This window comes from Antennarius striatus, chromosome 19 (genome assembly GCF_040054535.1).
Source record: "Antennarius striatus isolate MH-2024 chromosome 19, ASM4005453v1, whole genome shotgun sequence".
NCBI lineage: Eukaryota > Metazoa > Chordata > Actinopteri > Lophiiformes > Antennariidae > Antennarius > Antennarius striatus.
This window is the reverse complement of record NC_090794.1, coordinates 6425001-6447821: the sequence shown is the minus strand read 5'-3', so window position 1 is coordinate 6447821 and position 22821 is coordinate 6425001. Positions and strand designations below refer to the sequence as shown.

The 22821-nt window shown below is 37.3% G+C and overlaps 6 protein-coding genes and 2 pseudogenes across 6 annotated transcripts; all 8 read left to right on the top strand.

Annotated features, from left to right (window-relative positions):
• Nucleotides 1–877: 877 nt before the first annotated feature.
• On the top strand, nt 878–1759 carry LOC137613749 (trace amine-associated receptor 1-like). The gene has a single exon (XM_068343172.1). The coding sequence runs from the start codon at nt 878–880 to the stop codon at nt 1757–1759; it is 882 nt and encodes a 293-aa protein (XP_068199273.1).
• Nucleotides 1760–4461: 2702 nt separating this feature from the next.
• LOC137613659 (trace amine-associated receptor 1-like) lies at nt 4462–5445 on the top strand. The gene has a single exon (XM_068343039.1). The coding sequence runs from the start codon at nt 4462–4464 to the stop codon at nt 5443–5445; it is 984 nt and encodes a 327-aa protein (XP_068199140.1).
• Nucleotides 5446–5857: 412 nt separating this feature from the next.
• On the top strand, nt 5858–6859 carry LOC137613668 (trace amine-associated receptor 1-like). Its single transcript, XM_068343049.1, has one exon. It carries the CDS (start codon nt 5858–5860, stop codon nt 6857–6859), a length of 1002 nt encoding a protein of 333 aa, XP_068199150.1.
• Nucleotides 6860–11442: 4583 nt separating this feature from the next.
• LOC137613638 (trace amine-associated receptor 1-like) lies at nt 11443–12444 on the top strand. The gene has a single exon (XM_068343013.1). It carries the CDS (start codon nt 11443–11445, stop codon nt 12442–12444), a length of 1002 nt encoding a protein of 333 aa, XP_068199114.1.
• Nucleotides 12445–12821: 377 nt separating this feature from the next.
• On the top strand, nt 12822–14089 carry LOC137613846 (trace amine-associated receptor 1-like; annotated as a pseudogene).
• A 1686-nt stretch (nt 14090–15775) lies between these two features.
• Nucleotides 15776–16777, top strand: LOC137613723 (trace amine-associated receptor 1-like). Its single transcript, XM_068343133.1, has one exon. It carries the CDS (start codon nt 15776–15778, stop codon nt 16775–16777), a length of 1002 nt encoding a protein of 333 aa, XP_068199234.1.
• Nucleotides 16778–17827: 1050 nt separating this feature from the next.
• Nucleotides 17828–18835, top strand: LOC137613648 (trace amine-associated receptor 1-like). The gene has a single exon (XM_068343027.1). It carries the CDS (start codon nt 17828–17830, stop codon nt 18833–18835), a length of 1008 nt encoding a protein of 335 aa, XP_068199128.1.
• A 2685-nt stretch (nt 18836–21520) lies between these two features.
• On the top strand, nt 21521–22536 carry LOC137613655 (trace amine-associated receptor 1-like; annotated as a pseudogene).
• Nucleotides 22537–22821: the final 285 nt, after the last annotated feature.

Below are 22821 nucleotides of genomic sequence, written 5' to 3'. Positions count from 1 at the left end.
TATGTTGTAAATCACATGCATAGTATGTACAGTATGTGTACAGGCCCATGACACACACACACTCACACAAACAGGGGGCCTTTAAGCATGCAGATGAGAGGTAGAGCGGCAGGCAGCTCCTTCAAAGTGCACCCCTAAATGATCAACTTATAAAGGGGACGGTGCCTTGCTCAAGGGCACCTCAGCAGGGCTTGGGAGGTGAACTGGTACCTCTCCACCGCCAGTTCACACTCTGACGTTTTTTGCTTCACATGGGTCTTGGACTGGCCACCCTCTGGTCCTCTGCCTAGGACTTAGCAGACTGAGCTACCGCTGCCCCTGATTTGATTTTAATCCTTCATTAATCTTTGGCTTTTAAGTTGAAACAGTTTAAGAAAAATAAAAAATAAATATGGGGGCCAGGGAGCCATTTGTGTGGATTGCTGTGGGTGTTTACATGCTCGAACGCATGCACGTGCGTACGCATGTGGCGCGCACACACACACGCACACATCCATATGAAATCTCATTGGATACAGCATCTTTGTTGCATCTGATTGGATAGCTGACAGTAACAAAAACAGTGATGAGTAAATATTCAGTCTGCTCCGCAGAGTGTCAGAGTAAAGAAATACACTATCTGATTTTTAGGCTTTGCATTGGTATGAAGGTTTGGCATGAAGTAGGACAGATGAAAGCTAGAACTGAAATTGTTCTTTAGCAGTGAATATAGCATTGCAGTTTTATGTTGTCTTACTGTCTATGTGAAGAATTGAATTTCAAGGATACAGAAAAAAAAGAAATGCAAATGAGTGACAACGACACTTTTGTTCTAATCGAGATCCATCCCTGCTATAGAACCGATGTGTCCTATGTACTGATGAGGAACCTTTCTGTAATGTGTGTTTTGTTCCATATTTTCCTCGGTGCCTTATCTGTTATCACAGTGTGTGGAAACCTTCTTGTGATAATATCCATCAATTACTTCAAACAGCTTCACACTCCTACAAACACTCTCATTCTCTCTCTAGCTGTGGCCGACCTGCTTGTTGGTGTGATAGTCTTTCCTCTTACTATAGAATTCCCTATAAGTGTATGTCGGTTTCATAACAATTTAATTTGCCAGTTTAGGAGCATCATTGATCTATCACTGTGCACATCTTCTATTCTGAACTTATGTTGCATTTCTGTTGACAGATACTATGCAGTTTGCAGGCCTCTGATATACAGAGCCAAAATCAATGACCGTGCTGCACGGGTCATGATCTTGGTGAGCTGGGGGTTGTCTGTGTTGATTGCCCTAGGCTTCATTATTGTAGGAACTGTCAGAGTAGCTTGTGGTATGAATTGTTTAGGTAATGTTGTTATTGCTAACATTTTTGGACTTATTTTTTCATTTTATCTCCCGGTAATCATAATGCTTTTTATCTACCTGAAGATTTTCTTTGTTGCACAGAGACAGGCACGCAGCATCCAGAGTATGAAGTCTCGAGGAACAGTTGGTAGACTGGAGAGCAAGGCCACTAAAACTCTGGCTATCGTGATGGGAGTTTTTCTAATATGTTGGTTACCTTTCTTTCTTTCTATGACAGTCATGTCTTTCAGTCAAATTTACATGCCAGTTGCTTTCCTTGAAACACTGAATTGGCTTGCACTGGCAAATTCATTACTTAATCCATTTATATATGGATTCTTTTACAGATGGTTCAGATCTGCTTTCAGAATGATAATTTCTGGAAAAATAATTCAAGGTGATTTCACTAACTCAAAACTGCTGTGAAGTACTTTGTTGTGTTGAATCACTCAGTAGTGTGTATTTGTCAATATTATAAAACATATTTAAACTGAAGTGTTGGTTGTATTTTACTTCTGTTATATGTCATTGTGTTTTGCCATTTATGGAAATACTTACTAATTTTCAGTGTGAAGTGGACACAATTATTACTGCTCTGTTTTTCTTAGATTAAGTTTGAGATATGTTGCTGTTGTATGTTTAATGATGTATTGTATTGTGATATTGTATATTAGTGCAATGAATACACTTATTAATGCCTTGTACTTTTGCCTTTTTTTTGAAAAACAAACAAAATAACAAACAAACAAACGGGACATTATGGAAAGACACACTGTACAAACAATAACAAAAACATGTACAGTATTGCATAGCATATGGCAAACAATGAGGGAAGATTGCAAGGGAGTGTTATTTTCTATTAGTGGAAAAATATATGTGGTCACATTGCCACATTAATAAAACAAATATTACGCCTTCTAATAATATATGAAAACATTTTAATATTTTTATATACTGTAGCAATATAAAATCAGACACTGGCGACACACACTACTGGGCCCCAAATACTAGACAGGAAGAAGCAAGGAGAAATGAGCAAATTAGTCCCACACAACACTAACTGGAATTTTGTACACATAAAGTCATTCCATATACAAACCAGGTTCATCATCCCCTTTCCTTGCATGACCACTGTCTATCTTGTTGAGGTCTGGAACATGCCGACCTGTGAGTTTATTGTGTTCTTGTATCCCTTTTTCAGGAAAGTAATCCAAGTGCTTGTTCTGGGTTAGTGCTTGAACAATCTGGGCTTGGGTTCAACACTAGAACTAATTTCATTTTCCACAGGCTAGAGAGCTATGCCATTTATGTAAATGTGTATGCATGAACACCTCAAATTTTGGGGACATGAAATGAGGTTAGCATGTGGCCAGCAATCTTTTGTCGAAATTGATACAATTATGTCGAAATCCTTTTGATGCTTCTTCAAATCTGGTAGAAAATACATGAAAGTGACTACAAACAATTGGTTCTCGGAAACAACCTCACCCCAGGCCCCACATGACATGAGTCTTCAGCTGTGGAAACATGCAGAGCTGGATCAAAGTGGCCTCAGCAGTAGAAGCAGTGGAGATGCCAGTTCTCAGGGTGTCTAACAGCCATATAAAAATGTCAGGCAAGCAATCTTCATTCACTGGCAATGAGCCACAGTGAGTTTTAGGTTTGGATTTGGAAAATACACTGTTTGGACACATCACTGCACCTACTCATGTATGCCTTTAAAATAAGGTATGAAAAAATTTAGCCCATTGGGTAGGCTAAACTAACTCAGACAACCTGAGTAAATGAGACAAAGTCAAAATGAAAATTGATATATGCTCATGCATAGGGTCCTTATACAGGTATCATATTACAGGGTCATACATCTGATGGTTGGTTTGAGTCACAGATTAATGCATCAAATCCTCATAACACACTGCTCATTCTTCAATGGACATCTACAATTGGACCAATCTACGTCTGGTCTGAGTTGAGCTACAGTTAGTATTATCCAGGTGATAGCTAGCCAGCAGGCATTTTAAATGATGTCATTAAAATGTCAACAAAAAAACGTGAATCATAGTACCATACATTCTGGCATGTAAACCATTACTTTTCTCACACGCTTTGAACCCTGCTGCTTTAACAACAAAGTGGCTAATCGATAGATTTTTACGGGCTGCTAGCCTCCAGGGGGCATTTTAGCAGGAAGTGCAAGAGTGAGAGACAGGTGGAAAAGATAATGCAGCAAGACAGATGCCATAGTTTGACTGATTGCGTTTTCAACACAATCTGCACATCATGCACATCCCTTATGATGGAAAACATGCCAAGAAAGCCATATGACGCAGGTTTAAATTAGAGGCAATCCATTCGGCTGTTGAAATAGGAAACAGAGCTGCTGCAGGTTATCTTGACATCAAGGAATTGATGGTAAGACATTTGAGAATGCAGCGTTGTTTCACAATTGTGATACAGGCACTGCTCAGAAAAAACTTTCTGTGTACTATCGTTGTGTGTAAATATCTCATGTTACCACACCATGACACCTGCAGCCAATAGACAGCTGTGGCCTATGTATGTACGTAGTGATAGCTGCCCCTTTGGATGACTGAAGCAGCTAATTTAAAAAATGAGTTTCATGACTTTCACAGCTAATTCTACACTTTTGTTTTTTTGTAAACGTAACATCAACATATTATATTTAGTATCTTTCAAATTCATTTGGAATATTTTACAGTTAATTTGCCAAATGTTTTGTCCACTTTTCCATACCATAAAAGTTATTTGATTAACTTAAGTGTTACCCAACTTTGTTTTCCCACTGATTGGTATGTACACCTGTGACTTCACTTGACGTGAAAATCAGGGGTGTTCACCTTGCTACATAAATATTAATCATTGCACTATGATGTTGCTTGATAAATACAAATCTCAGTACTAGGTCTGCTGTTTCTAGAGCACCTGTGGCTTAATGACCAGGCAGATCCATCAGACATTCATTTTCGTCTTTACGGTTTGATTCAAAGGATGGATGAACCGAAATAGGCCTTTTGTTTTTTTGTTCATTTGTTTGTTTTCTTTGCATTTACAAAGTATAAAATGAATTAATTCTCATTGTTATTGTTTACTTGCAGGAGCCGAGAGGCATGGAAGCAGAACCCATCGTCAATCAAACTTATGTTGCTAATAATATCCACACTTGTTATGAATTAGGAAATTCATCATATATAATACTGAGTAGCACTTCTACAGCATGTGTTTTACTATCTGTTGTATGTGGCACTTTATGTGCTGTCACCATAGGTGGAAACTTTCTTGTAATAATGTCCATCATTTACTTCAAGCAACTGCACACTCCTACCAACTACCTTATCTTGTCTCTTGCTGTTGCTGACTTGCTTGTTGGTGTTCTAATTGTTCCATTCAGCATGGCATTTTCTGTAAGTTCATGTTGGAATGAGGATTTATTTTGCAAAGTACGAGACAGCTTTGATATTTCACTATGCATGTGCTCCATTCTGAACTTGTGTTGTATCTCCATAGACAGATATTTTGCAGTGTGTCAACCTCTGACATACAGAACTAAAATAAATGACCAAGTTGTTGCAGCTATGATTCTAGTGAGCTGGAGTATTTCTGCTCTCATTGGACTTGGTGTTATATTGTCTGGATTAAATCCAGATAAATGTGAAGAAAACTGTTCAAATAACATTTTATTGGCTAACGTTATGGGTCTCGTATTGTCATTCTACCTTCCAGTAATGATAATGCTCTGTATTTACTTTAAGATTTTCCTGGTTGCACAGAAACAGGCACGGAGCATCCAGATCATGAAGACAGGTGGATCCATCAGTAAGCTAGAAAGAAAGGCTACAACAACTCTGGCCATAATCTTAGGAGTCTTCCTCTGCTGTTGGACTCCTTTCTACTTTTGCATGACATTTCTGTCTTTTAGTCATGATTCAGTGTCTATTGCTGTATTTGAAACACTCAACTGGCTTGCACTATCAAACTCAATGCTCAATCCATTTATCTATGCATTCTTTTACAGCTGGTTCAGAACAGCTTTCAGAATGATTGTGTCTGGAAAAATATTTCAAGGTGATTTTTCAAACTCAAAGCTTCTTTGACCTTTCATTAAACTGGAAATAGCCTTAGATTACATGTGTGCATACTACATACACAAAGAAGTACACACAAACAAGCACACAGGATTTTAGTCCATCACATGGAAATGAATACAGTGGAGCAGATCTGATTGGATGAGAGCCCTGGGTAATGTTTTGAATAATGAAATGAAAGGATTATTTAAAGCTGAAGTACTGATGTTCTGTATGCTGGCAAGGGGAATGTGGACACACATTGATATTCATATGTCAGGACAGTAAGAAATGTAATTTTGAGTCAATTGTGATGTAAGTGTAACTTTGAACACTGATGTGGTTATATTGTACATGCTGACTGAAAAACATATACAGTACATCTAAAAATGCCAATAGAATTTATTAATGTGAAAAAACTAAATTGAAGGAATTAAAGAGCATGGAGCCAAGAGTGACTGTTAACAGGTCTTATGCAGTTAAGGATATTCACCCCTGCTTTGAAATAGATGAAACATCTTATCCATTTACAAAGAAAGCTTCCATAAGATGTGCATTGTTAATTATTTTCCTTGCTTTATTGGCAGTTGTCACAACATGTGGAAATCTTCTTGTAATAATTTCTATCATTTATTTCAAACAGCTCCACACCTCTACTAACTACCTTATCCTATCTCTTGCTGTAGCTGACCTGCTTGTGGGGGTGTTAGATTTTCCTTTCAGCATGGCATACACAACAACAACCTGTTGGTACCATGAAGACTTATTTTGTAAAGTACGTGGCAGCATTGATGTAGCATTGGGCCAAGCTTCTATTTTGCATTTGTGCTGTATTTCTATTGACAGATATTATGCCATATGTCAGCCTTTGACTTATAAATGTAAAATAAATGATCGTGTTACTGGCATCATGGTTCTTGTGAGCTGGGGAATTCCTGCTTTGACTGGAATTGCTAGCATAAATGCAGGTTTTAACAAATCAAATTGTGAAAGTGGATGTTTACTAGATGCACTGATTACAGCCACTGTTGGATCTATTTTGTTATTTTATATTCCTGTCATTATAATGCTTTGTATCTACCTGAAGATTTTCTTTGTTGCTAAAATACAGGCAAACAGAATTCTGATCAGAATCCATCAGAGCACAAAGTCCAGAATAACTATCAGTAAAACGGAGAGAAAGGCCACCAAAACTCTGGCTATAGTTATGGGAGTTTTTCTCTTATGTTGGACTCCTTTCTTTCTTTGTATCATTTTTCAGCCATTAACTTATTATGTAACACCAATTTCTGTGGTTGAAACATTCAATTGGCTTGCAATGTCAAATTCAATGCTAAATCCATTCATTTATGGTTTCTTTTACAGCTGGTTCAGGTCAGCGTTTAGAATAATATTTTCTGGAAAAATACTTCAGGGGGATTTTTCTAATTCACAACTTCATTGACCCGTGTTGATTGTTTAGAATAATAGAGATTAATGTAAAATACACATTTGAATCACCCAATACACTTTATCTGACCACAGTGTACTGTATAAATGTTAGCTGATCTTTTCCTTTTCTTTAAAAACCCATGAATGTGTTCCTAACAGATTACTTTGGCAGAAACTGCAGTTATAATCTGGAAATTGTATGTATGTAAACCATGCTTTTTGGTAACAACAAATTCATCAGCCTTCATCACAGAAGCAGAGAATCCAGTTCTAGAGCACCAGATATTGTCTTGTCATCTTTACCCCACAGTAAATGCCTACAATTTCCCAGCTTCAATGTGTGTGATTACTTCCATTAAGAAAGTTATAAATTCACCTATTAATTAGTTTGTCAGCAGGCGAGAACCACCAAATTTAAAAGTTGACTGTTTCAAATTCTGTAACCAAACAATACACCTACAAAGCAATAACTTAAGGGAAGTAAGTAAGTAAGTGAAATGTGAGGGTAACAGGGTAACATCCATCTACTGTACATATGATGCAACAAGAAACAATGATACGAATGTTGGCAGAACATTTAGTTAATGTAGAAGAAGTATCAGCAGTGTTGTGACTAATATTTTACTGCCCACAAAGAAAAATAGGAATCATCCCTTAACACCTCTCTGATAATATCTAAAGAAAAAAATTCAACTGTTTGAGAGATTTTTTTCCCAATCTACATATCCTTCAGCCTTCAGACTTCCTTTTCAATTGTCCTGTAAAGGGTTGCCACAGTGTCTCATCCTTTTCTAATTTTAGAAATTAGAAATTAGGGCTGCAGATCATGTGGATTTAACCTGAGGCAGCATACGTGCCTTTGCTCACGTATTAGCGTTTTCTGTCGTAGTTTTGTCTTTCGTTTTTTTTTACTTTGCCTTTTGCCTCACGTTTTGGACACCTCTGCCTGGTTTTGACTGCCTACTTGTGTACCGACATCTGCCTGTTAATAAACCTGTCTTTTGGATTTCCAACCATCTTCCATAGGTGCATTTAAGTTCTGTATTCCCTGTGTCACATTCATGATATTTGCTCTACAGTGGCCTTCTCCATACTTGGAAAAAGTATGTCACAACACTTTTGTCACATCAAAGTGGAAAATTAATGTATGCATACTAAATAACATAATTTCATTGTGTTTGTATAAAATATCAATAAATGAAGTATAAAAATCAAAATTATGAGCAATTTATTCCTCAATTTATTCAACCTATATGCAAATATGGTATCAATTACAAGAAAGCCAATAAATGTGGCATGCACAAAATATTACATGTTTCATCTATTACTACCTAGAACTACCATAGGCAGTCATTTCGACTGCTTGGACATTATTCGTATATAATTTGGATTATCATTAAAAATATTTAAAAATAAATTGGTGCGATAGGTAAAAACACACAAGACACTAAATTTCCCAACCTTCCAACTTGTCACAATGGACACCCTTCCTGCTGAAACGCTGTGCATTTAGCCCGGCTTGGGGGCGGCAGTGGCTCAGTGGTAGAACGCTCGGTAGAGCGGGTCATCCTATGATTCAAAGATCAGCGGTTCAATTCCCTCTCCCACCCAAAAAACACCCAGAGTCGAGCTGACAGTGGGAGGTGTCAGCTCACCTCTGGAGCACTGCCGAGGTGCCCTTGAGCAAGGCACCGCCCCCTTTACAAATTGCTCATTTGGGGCGCACCAAGAAGGAGCTGCCCACCACTCTACCTCCCCTTGCATGCTTGTGTATGTGTGCTACAGGGGCCTGTACACACTAATATGTACTGTGTGTATGCATGCATTTGAATCACTAACTAGAGTGTGCTGTCTTAATGTCCCTTTCGGGGATCAAACCAGTATATAAAATTAAATTAAAAAAAGAAAACTTGAATAAGCTCACTTGAAAACCTCACAGTGTCATGCTTTTTAACTCCACCCACTACCTGTCAATCAAGCGGCCAACCGATCATGGTGCCCAACCAACGCGGTGCATCTGCGAGAAGGAATCACGGGAACAATATAGTGTAAGGTATCTGCAATGTTAGGAGAAGATATAACTATACATGGACTTCCCAGTTAACATAATTTTAAAGTGTCATAACTGTTCCAACAATTTTCATGTTTTTGAGCAGAAAGTCCAAACAGCAGGAACGACACAGAAAACGGCAACAAATTCTGAGTAAAACTATCTGGCTAGCACCAACAGTCTGTCCAGCTATGGTTTCCGTTTGGAATGGGGTGGTTTGACTGTCGGTCTAATCCTCCTCTACAGTACCCTGGAATAGACTTTCCCCGGGAGGCTGAGGAGTGTGCTCCCCTATAGTTGGAACACACCTTCTGGTCCCCCTTTTTGAAAAGAGGGACCACCGCCAAGGTCTGCCAATCCAAAGGTACTGTCCCTGACTGCCATGCAGTGTTACAGAGACGTGTCAAGCATGAGAGTCCCTGCACATGCAAAGACTTGAGGTACTCAGGGCGAATCTCATCCATCCCCAGTGCTTTGCCACCAAGGAGTTTGGCAACCACCTCGGTGACTTCAGCTTGGGTGATGAACGAGTCCACCTCTGAGACCTCAGCCTCTGCTTCCTCTGTGTAAGACATGCTAGCGGGATTGAGGAGATCTTCAAAGTATTCTTTCCACCGCCCGGCAATATTCTCAGTCGGGGTCAGCAGCTGTCTCTCTTTAAACAGTGTTGGCTGGGCACCGCTTTCCCGTCCTGAGATGCCGAATGGTTTGCCAGAATTTCTTTGAGGCTAACTGATAGTCCTCCTCCATAGCCTCCCCGAACTCCTCCCAGTTTTTGCCTCCGCGACTACTGAAGCTGCAGTATGCCTGGCCTGCTTGTGCCTGTCCCACAATTCAAAAAGATTTGATAGGACCCCGTCTTCAGCTTGACGGCATCCCTTACTTCGAGTGTTCATCACCGGGTACGGGGGTTACCGCTGTGTCAGGCACCAGAGACCTTGCGATCACAGCTCCGAGCAGCCGCTTTGACAATGGAGGTAGAGAACATGGTCCACTCTAACTCAATATCCCCAGCCTCTTGCGTGATCTGAGAGAAGCTCTCCCAGAGGTGGGAGTTGAAGACCTCACTGACAGAGGGTTTTCCCAGATGTTCCCAACAGACTTTCAAAGCAATGCTTGGGCCTGCCCGCCCCCTGCTCTGCCAGCGGATCCAGCTCAACACCAGGTGGTGATTGGTTGACAGCTCTGCTCCTCTCTTCACCCGAGTGTCCAACACACGCGGTCAGAGATCTGATGATAACACAAAGTCGATCATCGACCTCCAGCCTAGGGTGTCCTGGTGCCATATGCACTTAAGGACATCGCTGTGGTTGAAAAAGGTGTTCGTTACGGACAAACTGTGACTAGCACAGAAGTCCAATAATAGAACACCACTCGTGTTCAGATCAGGGAGGATGTTCATCCCAATCACCCCTTTTCAGGTCTCACTGTCATTGCCGACGTGAATGTTGAAGTCTCCAAGGAGAACAATGGAGTCCCCAGTCGGAGCACTATTTAGCCAGCTCCCTCTGGCCTTCCTCGAAGCAAATCCTGCATATGTAGTACTCTTTTTTGGCAAGAAACCTTACTGCTGCTCACAAATGCTCACTTCTGCCCTTAGTTTTGCTTCAGCCACTCTTTCCCATAACTTCATTGTATGGCTCATCAGCTTTATTCCTCTGTAACATCATAATATTTATGATGAAAGTTAATTATATCCGGGGTGTGAAGTGGGATGGGTTCCCTTTCAGAAAAATGACTGTGTGTGACATCTTTTAATGTGGGGAGACTGATGTGCCTGCAGCCACCACATGATCCTTGGCAGAGAGGGGTCCACAACAACTGGAGGTTGCCCTCTGTTGCTTTCTTCATTGGACTTCTCAACCGTTGTGGCATGTCTTGACTGCCCCCATCCGCCTGGTCTGCCATTGAGGTCTTTGCTATTTGCCCAGAGCTGGAACAGGGGGTGACTGGCAGCAAGGCATGCATGCTTGTAGATGACAACAGGCAAAAGCAACATGCACCAAACTGAAAACACTTTCTACACTGCTGTTTCTACTCCAACACTATAGCAGTGATAAATCACATGCCCTGTGCAGACACACACACACACACACACACACACATACACATACACACGCACACACAGACACAGACACACGCACACACAAACACACACACACACACACACACACACACACACACACACACACACACACACACACACACACAAGCTCAATGTACTATACCACATGGGAGCATAAATGTTGTGTAACCCATTTCATTGGGTAAGAAACTTTACCATTAAATATGTTAATTAGGTTGGACTGAATTCTTAAATCACAAGTCTGGTCAGGTTCTGCACACTGGTATAGTAAAAATGGGACACTGTCAATAATTTGCTATTGTGGTGTAAAATTTAATTAATTGAGAGCTATTTGTTTAACATATTGTCATTAATCATAAATGTTGTCGTTTTACTGGACATGCAGATTTTAGTATTGCTGTACTGAAAGGTGAAAGAAAGTTAATGTAATTAGAAAACCGAATTGCAGGAGTCAAGGAGCATGGAAACAAGAGTGACTGTTAACAGGTCACACACTGTTAATGACATGCATCCCTGCTACGAATTAGACAAAACATATTATGTATTTTCAAAGAATCCTTCCATTAGATGTGTAGTGTTATATGTTTTTCTCGGCTTGTTGTCTGTTGTCACAATATGTGGAAATCTACTTGTAATAATCTCCATCATTTATTTCAAACAGCTCCACACCTCTACTAACTACCTTATCCTGTCTCTTGCTGTAGCTGACTTGCTTGTGGGGGTGTTAGTTTTTCCTCTCAGCATGGCATTTACTGTAACTGCCTGTTTGTACCATGAAGGATTATTTTGTAAAATACGGACTAGCTTCGACATAGTGCTGAGCACAGCTTCTATTTTGAACTTGTGCTGTATTTCTATTGACAGATATTACGCCATATGTCAACCTCTCACTTATAAAAGTAAAATTACTAACCAAATCATTGGGTTTATGATCCTCATGAGCTGGGGAACAGCTGCATTGATTTGCCTTGGTGTCATGTTTTCAGGTTGTATTCAAGGACAGTGTGAACAAAGTTTTCTTATTGATGCACTAATTTCAACTATACTGCCATGTATTTTCTCTTTTTATATACCCGTCATTACAATGCTTAGTATTTACCTGAAAATTTTACTTGTTGCTAAAAGACAGGCAAACAGCATCCAGAACACAATCTGTCAGAATCGAAATTCGGGAATAACTGTGAGTAAAATGGAGAGGAAGGCCACCAAAACTCTGGCTATAGTTATGGGAGTGTTTCTCCTATGTTGGACTCCTTACTTTGTTTGCATCATTTTTCAGCCATTAATCTCTGATATAACACCAATTCCTGTGATTGAAACACTGAACTGGCTCACACTGTTCAATTCAATGCTCAATCCATTTATTTATGCTTTCTTTTACAGCTGGTTTAGATCAGCTTTTAGAATAATAATTTCTGGAAAAATACTTCAGGGGGATTTTTCTAATTCAAAACTTCTTTGACATTAATATTGACTGTGTTTATATGTGCACATAAACGTCTGTGTGTGTGTGTGTGTGTGTGTGTGTGTGTGTGTGTGTATAAATTAAGATGGAGTGATGAGACATAGGATAACAATGATGTTATTTTGCTGTCAAACAAGTAAAGATGAAAAAAGGAACACACACTCACTCACACAGAGAGACATGCACACAGAAAAAAGGACCACACACACACCCACGTGCGCACGCACGCACACACGCACACACACACACACACACACACACACACACACACACACACACACATGCATACATACTTGTCCCATCACATGGAAACGAGAGTCATTTGCAATATATTGAATTATGAGATGGAATGATTATATATGTTTGTAGTCCTAATGTTCTGTACCCCGGCAGAATTAGTATGAACACACATTGAGACCGATAGGTCAAGATGGTATGAAAAATTTATTAACTGGAGTCTGATGTGATTTAACTGTTTGTCTTTGAGCATTAATGCTGTAGTTATACTGTAATATACATAATATACAAAATGTGAATTGATCTTTGTTGGTAAACTGATTTGCAGGGATCAAGGAGTGTGGAGATAAAAGGGACTGCCAACAAGTCTTATACTGTAAATGACATCCATCCCTGCTATGAATTAGATAAAATACATTATATATTTAACTGGAACCCTTCCATATTATATGTATTTTTCTATATTTTTCTAAGTTTATTGTCTGTTGTCACAATATGTGGAAACCTTCTTGTAATAATCTCCATCATTTATTTCAAACAGCTTCACACCTCTACTAACTACCTTATCCTATCTCTTGCTGTAGCTGACCTTCTTGTGGGTGTGATACTTTTTCCTTTCAGCATGGCATTCACTGTAACCTCCTGTTGCTACCATGAAGGATTATTTTGTAAAGTACGTCTGACCTTAGATGTAACAGTGAGTCAGTCTTCAATTTTGCATTTGTGCTGTATATCTATTGACAGATATTTTGCCATATGTCAGCTTCTTACTTCTAAAACTAAAATGAATGATTGTGTGATTAGATTCATGATCCTGATGGGCTGGGGAATTGCAGCTCTTATTGGACTTGGTACAAGTTTTGCAGGTTTTAACCAAAGCATTGTGAAGATGATTGTTACCTTAATGCATTAATTTTGACCACTGTGGGATTGATCTTGACTTTCTATATTCCTGTCAGCATAAGACTTAGTATTTACCTGAATACTAAGGTAAATATACTTAAATATACTGAATACTAATACTATACTAATACTTACCATTTTTTTTATTGCTAAAAGGCAAGCAAACAGCATTCACAACAAAATCCTTCAGCACACAAATTACAGAATACATGTAAGTAAAATGGAGAGGAAGGCCACCAAAACTCTAGCTATAGTTATGGGAGTATTTCTGCTATGTTTGACACCTTTCTATCTTTGCATCATTTTTCAGCCATTAACCTATGACATGACACCAATTTCTGTGGTTGAAAGTCTTAACTGGCTTGCACTGTAAAATTCAATGTTGAATCCATGTATTTATGCTTTCTTTTACAGTTAGTTTAGGTCAGCTTTTAGAAAAATAATTTCTGGAGAAATATTCAGGGGGGATTTTTCTAATTCACAACTCTCTTGTGTTACTTGATTACAATTATAAAGGTGAATATAACATAGGTATTCCTATGTGTTTGTGTACTGTACTGTATATGAACTGTAGACTGCCTACTATGTACTGTAAATATATTAACTGATATTATATCTATATATATATATGTATTATATTATATACTGTTTCTTTTCATTTCTAATGTACCAAGATATTTATAACTGATCACATTGGAAGAAAAAATGTACAGTATTTTCCGCATTATAAGGCGCACCGGACTATAAGGCGCACCTTCAATGAGTGGCCTATTTTAAACCTTTTTCATATAAAAGGCTCACTGGATTACAAGGTGCATGTGATTATAAGATGCACCTTCAATGAATGGCCTATTTCATAAATAATGCACACTGGATTGTAAGGCACTGTTGGTTTTTGAAAAAATTAAAGGCTTTTAGGTGCCCCTTATAGTGCAGAAAATACTGTAATTGGAAATCTCATGTTTAGTAAAGCAGTCCATCATGAGATGTTGATTTCTCTAGCCTATATTTCTGATACAGAACTATATGTTGTCTCTTTGTTTAACCCACAATAAATGTACAACAGCTGAAAATCCAAGCTTCAAAGTGTCTGATTACTGAATTTCTGCCAAAAGATGTTAAATGCACCCATGAAAACTTTTGTGAGAGAGTGGGTCACTCTCCAGAGCTCACCACCTTCACACACATATGAACTTCAGTGTCATTCCATTCTTAATGCAAAAGATTTAACATGATGTCGGTCTACCTTTTAAAGTTATAAATTCTTCAACTCTTCTAGGAAGGCTTTCCACAAGATTTAGAAGTATGTTTATTGGACTTTTTCTATAATTCTTCCAGACGGGCATTTGTGAGATAAAAAACTGATATTGGATGTAAAGATCTGACCAGAGTCGCTGCTCAAATTAATCCAATAGGTGTACTTTCAGGCTGAAGTCAGGATTCTGTGCAGGCATGTGACATTCTTCAAAAATCCTCGATGTTTACTGTCCGGTCTCAGTTCGATCCGCCATTTCGTGTTTACACAATGGGCCACGAGTGACGTTCAACTGACTGAGAAAGTACTTCCATGCATAGTGCAGAAACTTAAACAGTTATATCATGTTAAAAAAGTGTAAAAAAACAACAACAAAAAAACACAGTAAAAGTTTAGAAGTTCTTTTCGACTGCAACTTGAGTGGACAGACCTAAAATCTTTTCCTAAATGTGTGCTATAAACTAATAAATTAACTCCAATTTATGATTAAGCGCATAAAGAAGATATAAACACACACACACACACACACACACACACACACACACACACACACACACACACACACACACACACACACACACACACACACGCACACACACACACGTCATATAATATAAAAATGAATTGTAATCTATCCCATCTGATTGGACAGAAGACCTTTGTAATAATTATTTAAATGAGGAGGAACTCATTATTTAAATCTCAAATCAAAAGGTTCTGCACGCTGGCAGAGTAAATATGGCCACACATTAACTGTGAAATGTCGTGATGGTAAGAAATTTAACTTTGAGTCTAATGCTGCTTAACTTTTAATCTTTGAGCACTGATGTTGCGGTTATAATGCACATACCGATTAATGTAATTCACTACGTACAAAATGTTGTGAATGTAATTGCTTGATACTGGAAAACTGAACTGTGTGAATCAAGGACCATGGACCCCAGATTGACTGTCAACAGCTCTTACACTGTTAATGACATACATCCCTGCTATGAAATAGATCAAAAATCTTATGTGTTAACTAGGAAAACCACCATAATGTGTGTTTTATTGAATGTTTTCCTTGGCTTATTGGCTGTCGTGACAACATGTGGAAATCTTCTTGTAATAATCTCTATTATTTATTTTAAACAGCTCCACACCTCTACTAACTACCTTATCTTGTCTCTTGCTGTAGCTGACCTGCTTGTGGGGGTGTTAGATTTTCCTCTCGGCATGGCATTTACTGTAACCTCCTGTTGGTACCATGAAGATTTGTTTTGTAAAGTTCGTAGCATTTTTGATGTAGCACTGTGCCAGGCTTCTATTTTCCATTTGTGCTGTGTTTCTGTTGACAGATACTATGCCGTATGTCATCCCCTTCTTTATAAAAGTAAAATAAATGATCGTGTTATTGGGATCATGGTTTTTGTGAGCTGGGGAATTCCTGCTTTGATTGGAATTTCTACCATAAATGCAGGTTTTAACAAAACAAATTGTGATGAAGGCTGTTTACTAGATGCATTATTGTCAACAACTGTGGGATCTATTTTTTTATTTTATATCCCTGTCATTCTTATGCTTAGTATCTACTTGAAGATATTCTTTATTGCTAAAAGACAGGCAAACAGCATTCAGGAGACAATCTGTCAGAGCACAAAGTCCAGAATAACTGTGAGTAAAATGGAGAGAAAGGCCACCAAAACTCTTGCTATAGTTTTGGGAGTGTTTCTCTTATGTTGGACACCTTTCTTTCTTTGCATCATTTTTCAGCCATTAACTTACGATGTAACACCAATTTCTGTGGTTGAAATATTCAATTGTCTTGCAATGGTAAATTCAATGCTAAATCCATTTATTTATGCTTTCTTTTACAGCCAATTCAGGTCAGCTTTTAGAGTATTAATTTCTGTAAAAATCTTTCAAGGGGATTTTTCTAATATACAACTTCTTTGACCTGTGTAAATTACTAAGAATCATGGATATTAGTACAATATGGACATTTTTATTTTCCAGTACATTTCATGGACTCCTGTGTACTGCACATGTTTGTTGCTATTTTTGTCTTTTTTGTTTTAACTTATGAATGTGTTGCTCACAGATTACTTTGACAGAATACAGTTATGATCTGGAAATCTCCACGGCATCCCAAATGTTTATTAAACATTAATAACCACACTCCAGGAAATTTTAAGACACAGGCACACGTATGAACATATGCACGCATACACACACGCATACACACACACACAAACCTGCGCTCGCACACACACACACACACACACACACACACACACACACACACAAACACACACACACGCGCGCGCACACAAAATCACACGATTTTTATTTTATAATGTTTATGTTTTAATTTAATTTTATACTGTTTATATTTTATTTATAGTTTAGTTATATAAGTCCTGTTAATACTGCATGTGTCTGTTAGTGTAGTGTATGTCTTGTGGTATGTCCTGTGATGTGTTTCTTTTTCTCCTGGTGTTTATCCAGTACTTATTCTTTATGTAATGCCTGAGCAGTGGATATGTACAATTCTATCTATCTATCTATCTATCTATCTATCTATCTATCTATCTATCTATCTATCTATCTATCTATCTATCTATCTATCTATCTATCTATCTATCTATCTATCTATCTATCTATCTATCTATCTATCTATCTATCTATCTATCTATCTATCATACCACAAGGAAACAGAGTGTCCCATCTGATTGGACGGAAGACCTTTGTAATCAGTATAAATATGAGGAGTCTATTATTTCAATCTCAAGTCCAAAGGTTCTGCATGCTGACAGAGTGAATGTGGACACACATTAACTTCGGTATGTCACTATGGTGACTGATGTGATTTGACTGTCTTTGAGCATTAATGTAGTGGATATAATGTAGATACTGATTAATACATTTTATTACTTACATAAGACTGTCAATGTAATTGGTCAATGTAATTTGTTCTGGAAAACTAGATTGCAAGAATCAAGGACCATGGATCTAAAAGCGACTGTCAATGGGTCTTACACTGTTGATCACATGCATCCCTGCTATGAATTTGATAGAATATCTTATGTACCAGTATTTATAAAGGAAATTTCCATAATGTGTGCTTTATTGTATTTTTTCCTTGGTTTGTTGGCTGTTGTCATAACATGTGGGAATCTACTTGTAATAATCTCCATTGTTTATTTCAAACAGCTCCGCACCTCTACTAACTACCTTATCTTGTCTCTTGCTGTAGCTGACCTGCTTGTGGGGATGTTAGTTTTTCCTTTCAGCATGGCATTCACTCTAACCTCCTGTTGGTACCATGAAGATTTGTTTTGTAAAGTTCGTGGTGGTGTGGATACAACATTGAGTCAGGCTTCTATTTTACATTTGTGCTGTATTTCTATTGACAGATATTATGTGATATGTCAACCTCTCACTTATAAAAGTAAAGTAAACGATCGTTCCATTGGGATTATGATCCTTATGATCTGGACAATTTCAATTGTGATAGGAATTGGCATAGCAAAAGTAGACTTTAATAAAATAAATTGTGAAGATGGTTGTTTACTTGATGTATTATTAGCATCGATTGTAAGCACTATTTTCTGTTTTTATATTCCTGTCATTATAATGCTTAGTATCTACCTTAAGGTTTTCTTAGTTGCTAAAAGACAGGCAAATAGCATTCAGACTACAGCATGTCAGGACAAAAAGTCCAGAATAACTGTGAGTAAAATGGAGAGGAAGGCCACTAAAACTCTGGCTATAGTTATGGGGGTGTTTTTCTTATGCTGGACACCTTTCTTTCTTTGCATTTTTTTTCAGCCTTTAACCTATGATGTGACACCAGTTGTCGTGCTTGAAACATTTTATTGGCTTGCACTGTCAAATTCAATGCTTAATCCATTTATTTATGCTTTTTTTTACAGCTGGTTCAGGTCAGCTTTCAGAATAATAATTTCTGGAAAAATACTTCAAGGAGATTTTGTTAATTCTAAATTGTTTTGACTTTTTTGGATTGTACTGAAACATAAAATCTAAAATACCCTTAGCATTTCGCTATATTTTTTTTTCATAAACACATCAACAAAAATGATGCATACACATGCTGTTTGTAATTTTCAAATTTCAAGTCAATGATTTATTGGATCACATTGGAAAAAACAAAACAAATAATAATCTGGAGAAGGAACGTTTTTGTGAAACAATTTTTAAAAAGATTTTTATTTAACCAACCTATAGTACTTTAGCAGCAAATCGTTGTGTGTTATTGTGTATATGTATTATATTATATTTGATTTTTTTTCTTTCAAATTTGTTGTTGTTGAACCAGTTACAAAAATGTGTGATGCAAAAGCATGTTTTTGCACTGTTTAAACAGTTTACAATAAATGTTATTCATACTGACATAGAACAAGTGCTGGTCAGGGGGTACGTTGAAATGTGAGTCCTGTCCTGATGAATTGGCTTTACTGTGTAGAGCCATACACTTGTGGAGTGGTTATTTGGTTTCACCTTTTTGACTCAAAACAGCTGAGTCAGGAATTTTGCCTGCAATGTTCTCGGAGCAGGAAAACAAGTTCGCTACTTCCTGGTTGTATCAGTAAAGAACTGCTTCACTAATATTAATCTATGGCACCCCAAATGTTTATTAAACATCAAGAACCACACTCACAACCAGTTTTAACACACAGGCACATGTATGAACATATGCACACACACACGCATGCAGGGACGCACGCACACACATGTAGAGAAAGATGTATTCTCTTTTGAAATGAAGACTAAGCATATATCTAACAAAATGTGTTTTTGAGAAGAAAAGTATCCATTTGTCTAGAATAACTGTGAGTAAAATGGAGAGGAAGGCCACCAAAAATCTAGCTATAGTTATGGGAGTGTTCCTCCTATGTTGGACTCCTTTTTACTTTGCTTTGTTTTTCTGCCATTAACCAACGATATCACACCAGTATCTGTGATCGAAACATTTAATCAAATTCAATGCTTAATCCATTTATTTATGCTTTCTTTTACAGCTGGTTCAGGTCAGCGTTTGGAATAATAATTTCTGGAAAAATACTTCAGGGAGATTTTTCTAATTCACAACTTCTTTGACTGTGTTGACTGTTAAGAATCATAAAGGTTAACATAACGTAGACATGTCTATTTTAGTAGTTTATAGACTGACCACAGTGTACTGTCCACATATTTGCTTTATTTTTTTTGCAGTATCCCCCAACACCTCTATGAAAGTAATTTTTAGTATCTGTGATAGTAATTTTAGGCCTGTTTATTTTTTATTTATTTCTATGCCTATTTATGATTTTTTATTGATATATTCTTGATGGGTTATTTATTACTCTTTCTTTTTGATCTTGGTACTACTTTCTATGTGCTGGTGCTTTCTGTGTGCTTTTTCTGTTTTGTGTACTCACTGTGCTGTGTGTGACGGAGATGTTAATTTCCCTGACGGAACCTCCTTAAGGGATCAATAAAGTTATACTCTACTCTACTCTACTCTGTACTCTTTTAAAGGCAAACTCAACTCTCTGTATGAGGGATTTTCTTTGAATTAAAGGTTATTTTTTTCTTAAATTAGCACAATAAGTCAATCTACATATGTACACCATATAAGTACTTTTGTTTAACTGCAACTGTGTTTAACTGTACTCAAAAGTACAAGTGAAATAAAGTACTCATAAAAATTTTTGCTCTGTCCTGTTTTTTTCTCTTGGAAAGACAAAATGTTGTCACATCAAAGTTTTGAAGTAATGTGCTTGTGCTAAATATCATAATTGTAATTGAGTTTTTTATAAAATAGGAATATTTTATAAAATCTCAATGCTCAAAATTTTGAGTCCTGAGCATTTTATTCATAATTGCTATGTTTTTGAAATTATGGTATCAATTACAAGAATGCCAGAAATTATATTTGAAAAAATCATATATGTCATTTGATTTCGGGGACATTGAGATATATTGCTGAACAGATAATGTGACTCACTATATAGTTATTTCATCTGCCACTCTCCAATATTGGTATCAAGATGACATGAAGAAATGAGGTTGGACCTTTTAATAAGAAAGTTAGGTTAGGTGGTTCGCTTGAGGTAGACCTCCTGTCTTTCTTACATTGAATTATATAGGGCAGGATGTCAAAGTCAAATACGCAGAGGGCCAAAAAAAACAAATTTGCTTCAAGTCAAGTCGGACTGTTCAATGTTTAGTGAAATATGTGGAAATTATTGCACATAGCCTATTGAACCAAGAGTGCGTATTATTTAAAGTTTACATAAATAAAGCAATATTTTCTTATGGCTGGACCTGACTGTAAATCGGCGCAATTTGATGAAGTTGAAGTTATTTTGAAAAGATACAGCAAACTCAAGCGTGCACACAATGTACTGTAACCCAGGGACACATAATGTTGTATATCTCACCTGATTGGCTAAGACCTTGGAAATAATTATAATAATTAGGTTGGACTGATTACTTAAATCCAAGTCTAAATGTTCTGCATACTGGCAGGAAGATTAATGACACACATACTCACTGATATATTATTGTTTTATAAACTGTAATTGACTTCAGTCTTGTACATGTGATTATAAAATTTAAGTATCAACAAAATATTGTTTAAAATCATTGTTAATTGAATAATTCTGCAATATAGATTTTCAAGAATCATATAACATGGAACCAAAACGGACAATTAACAAGTCTTATGCTGTTAATAATATGCATCCCTGCTATGAATTAGAAAATACATTTCATGGATTTACAAAGGACCCTTCCATAATATGTGTATTATTCTATTTTTTTCTTGGATTGTTGTCTGTTGTCACAATTTGTGGAAATCTTCTTGTGATAATCTCCATCACTTATTTCAAACAGCTCCATATTCCTTCTAACTACCTTATCCTGTCTCTTGCTGTAGCTGACCTGCTTGTGGGTGTGTTAGATTTTCCTCTCAGCATGGCATTCACTCTCACCTCATGTGTCTACCATGAAGATTTATTTTGTAAAATACGTGGAAGCTTTGATATAACACTGAGCCAGGCGTCTATTTTACATTTGTGCTGTATTTCTGTGGACAGATATTACGCCATATGTCAGCCTCTCACTTATAAAAGTAAAATTACTAATCAAGTCATTGTGTCTATGATCATTGTGAGCTGGGGATTTTCTGCTCTAATTAGTATTGGTGTCATGTTTTCAGGATGTAATCAAGGGAAATGTGAACAAAGTTTTATAATTGATGCACTAATATCAACCATTTTGCCATGTATTTTCTCATTTTATATTCCTGTCATTATAATGCTTAGTATTTACCTGAAAATATCATAGTTGCAAAAAGGCAGGCAAACAGCATCCAGATTAGAATCTGTCAGAACACAACATGTCAAGGAAAAAAGTCGAGAATAACTGCGAGTAAAACGGAGAGAAAGGCCACCAAAACTCTGGCTATAGTAATGGGAGTATTTATCTTATGTTGGACTCCTTACTTTCTTTGCATTGTTTTTCAGCCATTAACCCATGATGTGACACCAATTGCTGTGATTGAAACACTTGCGTGGCTTGCACTGTCAAATTCAATGCTAAATCCATTCATTTATGCTTTCTTTTACAGCTGGTTCAGGTCAGCTGTTAGAATATTAATTTCTGGAATAATATTTCAGGGGAATTTTGCTAATTCAAAACTCCATTAAATTTGTTTTGAATGCTCATGATGACAAAGGTTATATCATAGACATTTCACCATAATAGGTGTGTCTACATCTCTGTGCAGCTCTGTGGTGTACTGGAGTCGCACCTGGAGTTTTACCTCCACCTCAGCACTCAGTCAGCTGGGATAGGCTCCAGCTCCCCCCGACCCACCACAGTGGATGAAGCAGTGGAAAATTGATCATCAATTGAACACCTGACATAAAATTGACACGGGTTGTTTTTCATTTTCTTTTAAAATTCAGTCAGAGGTGTTTGTCTTTTTGAAA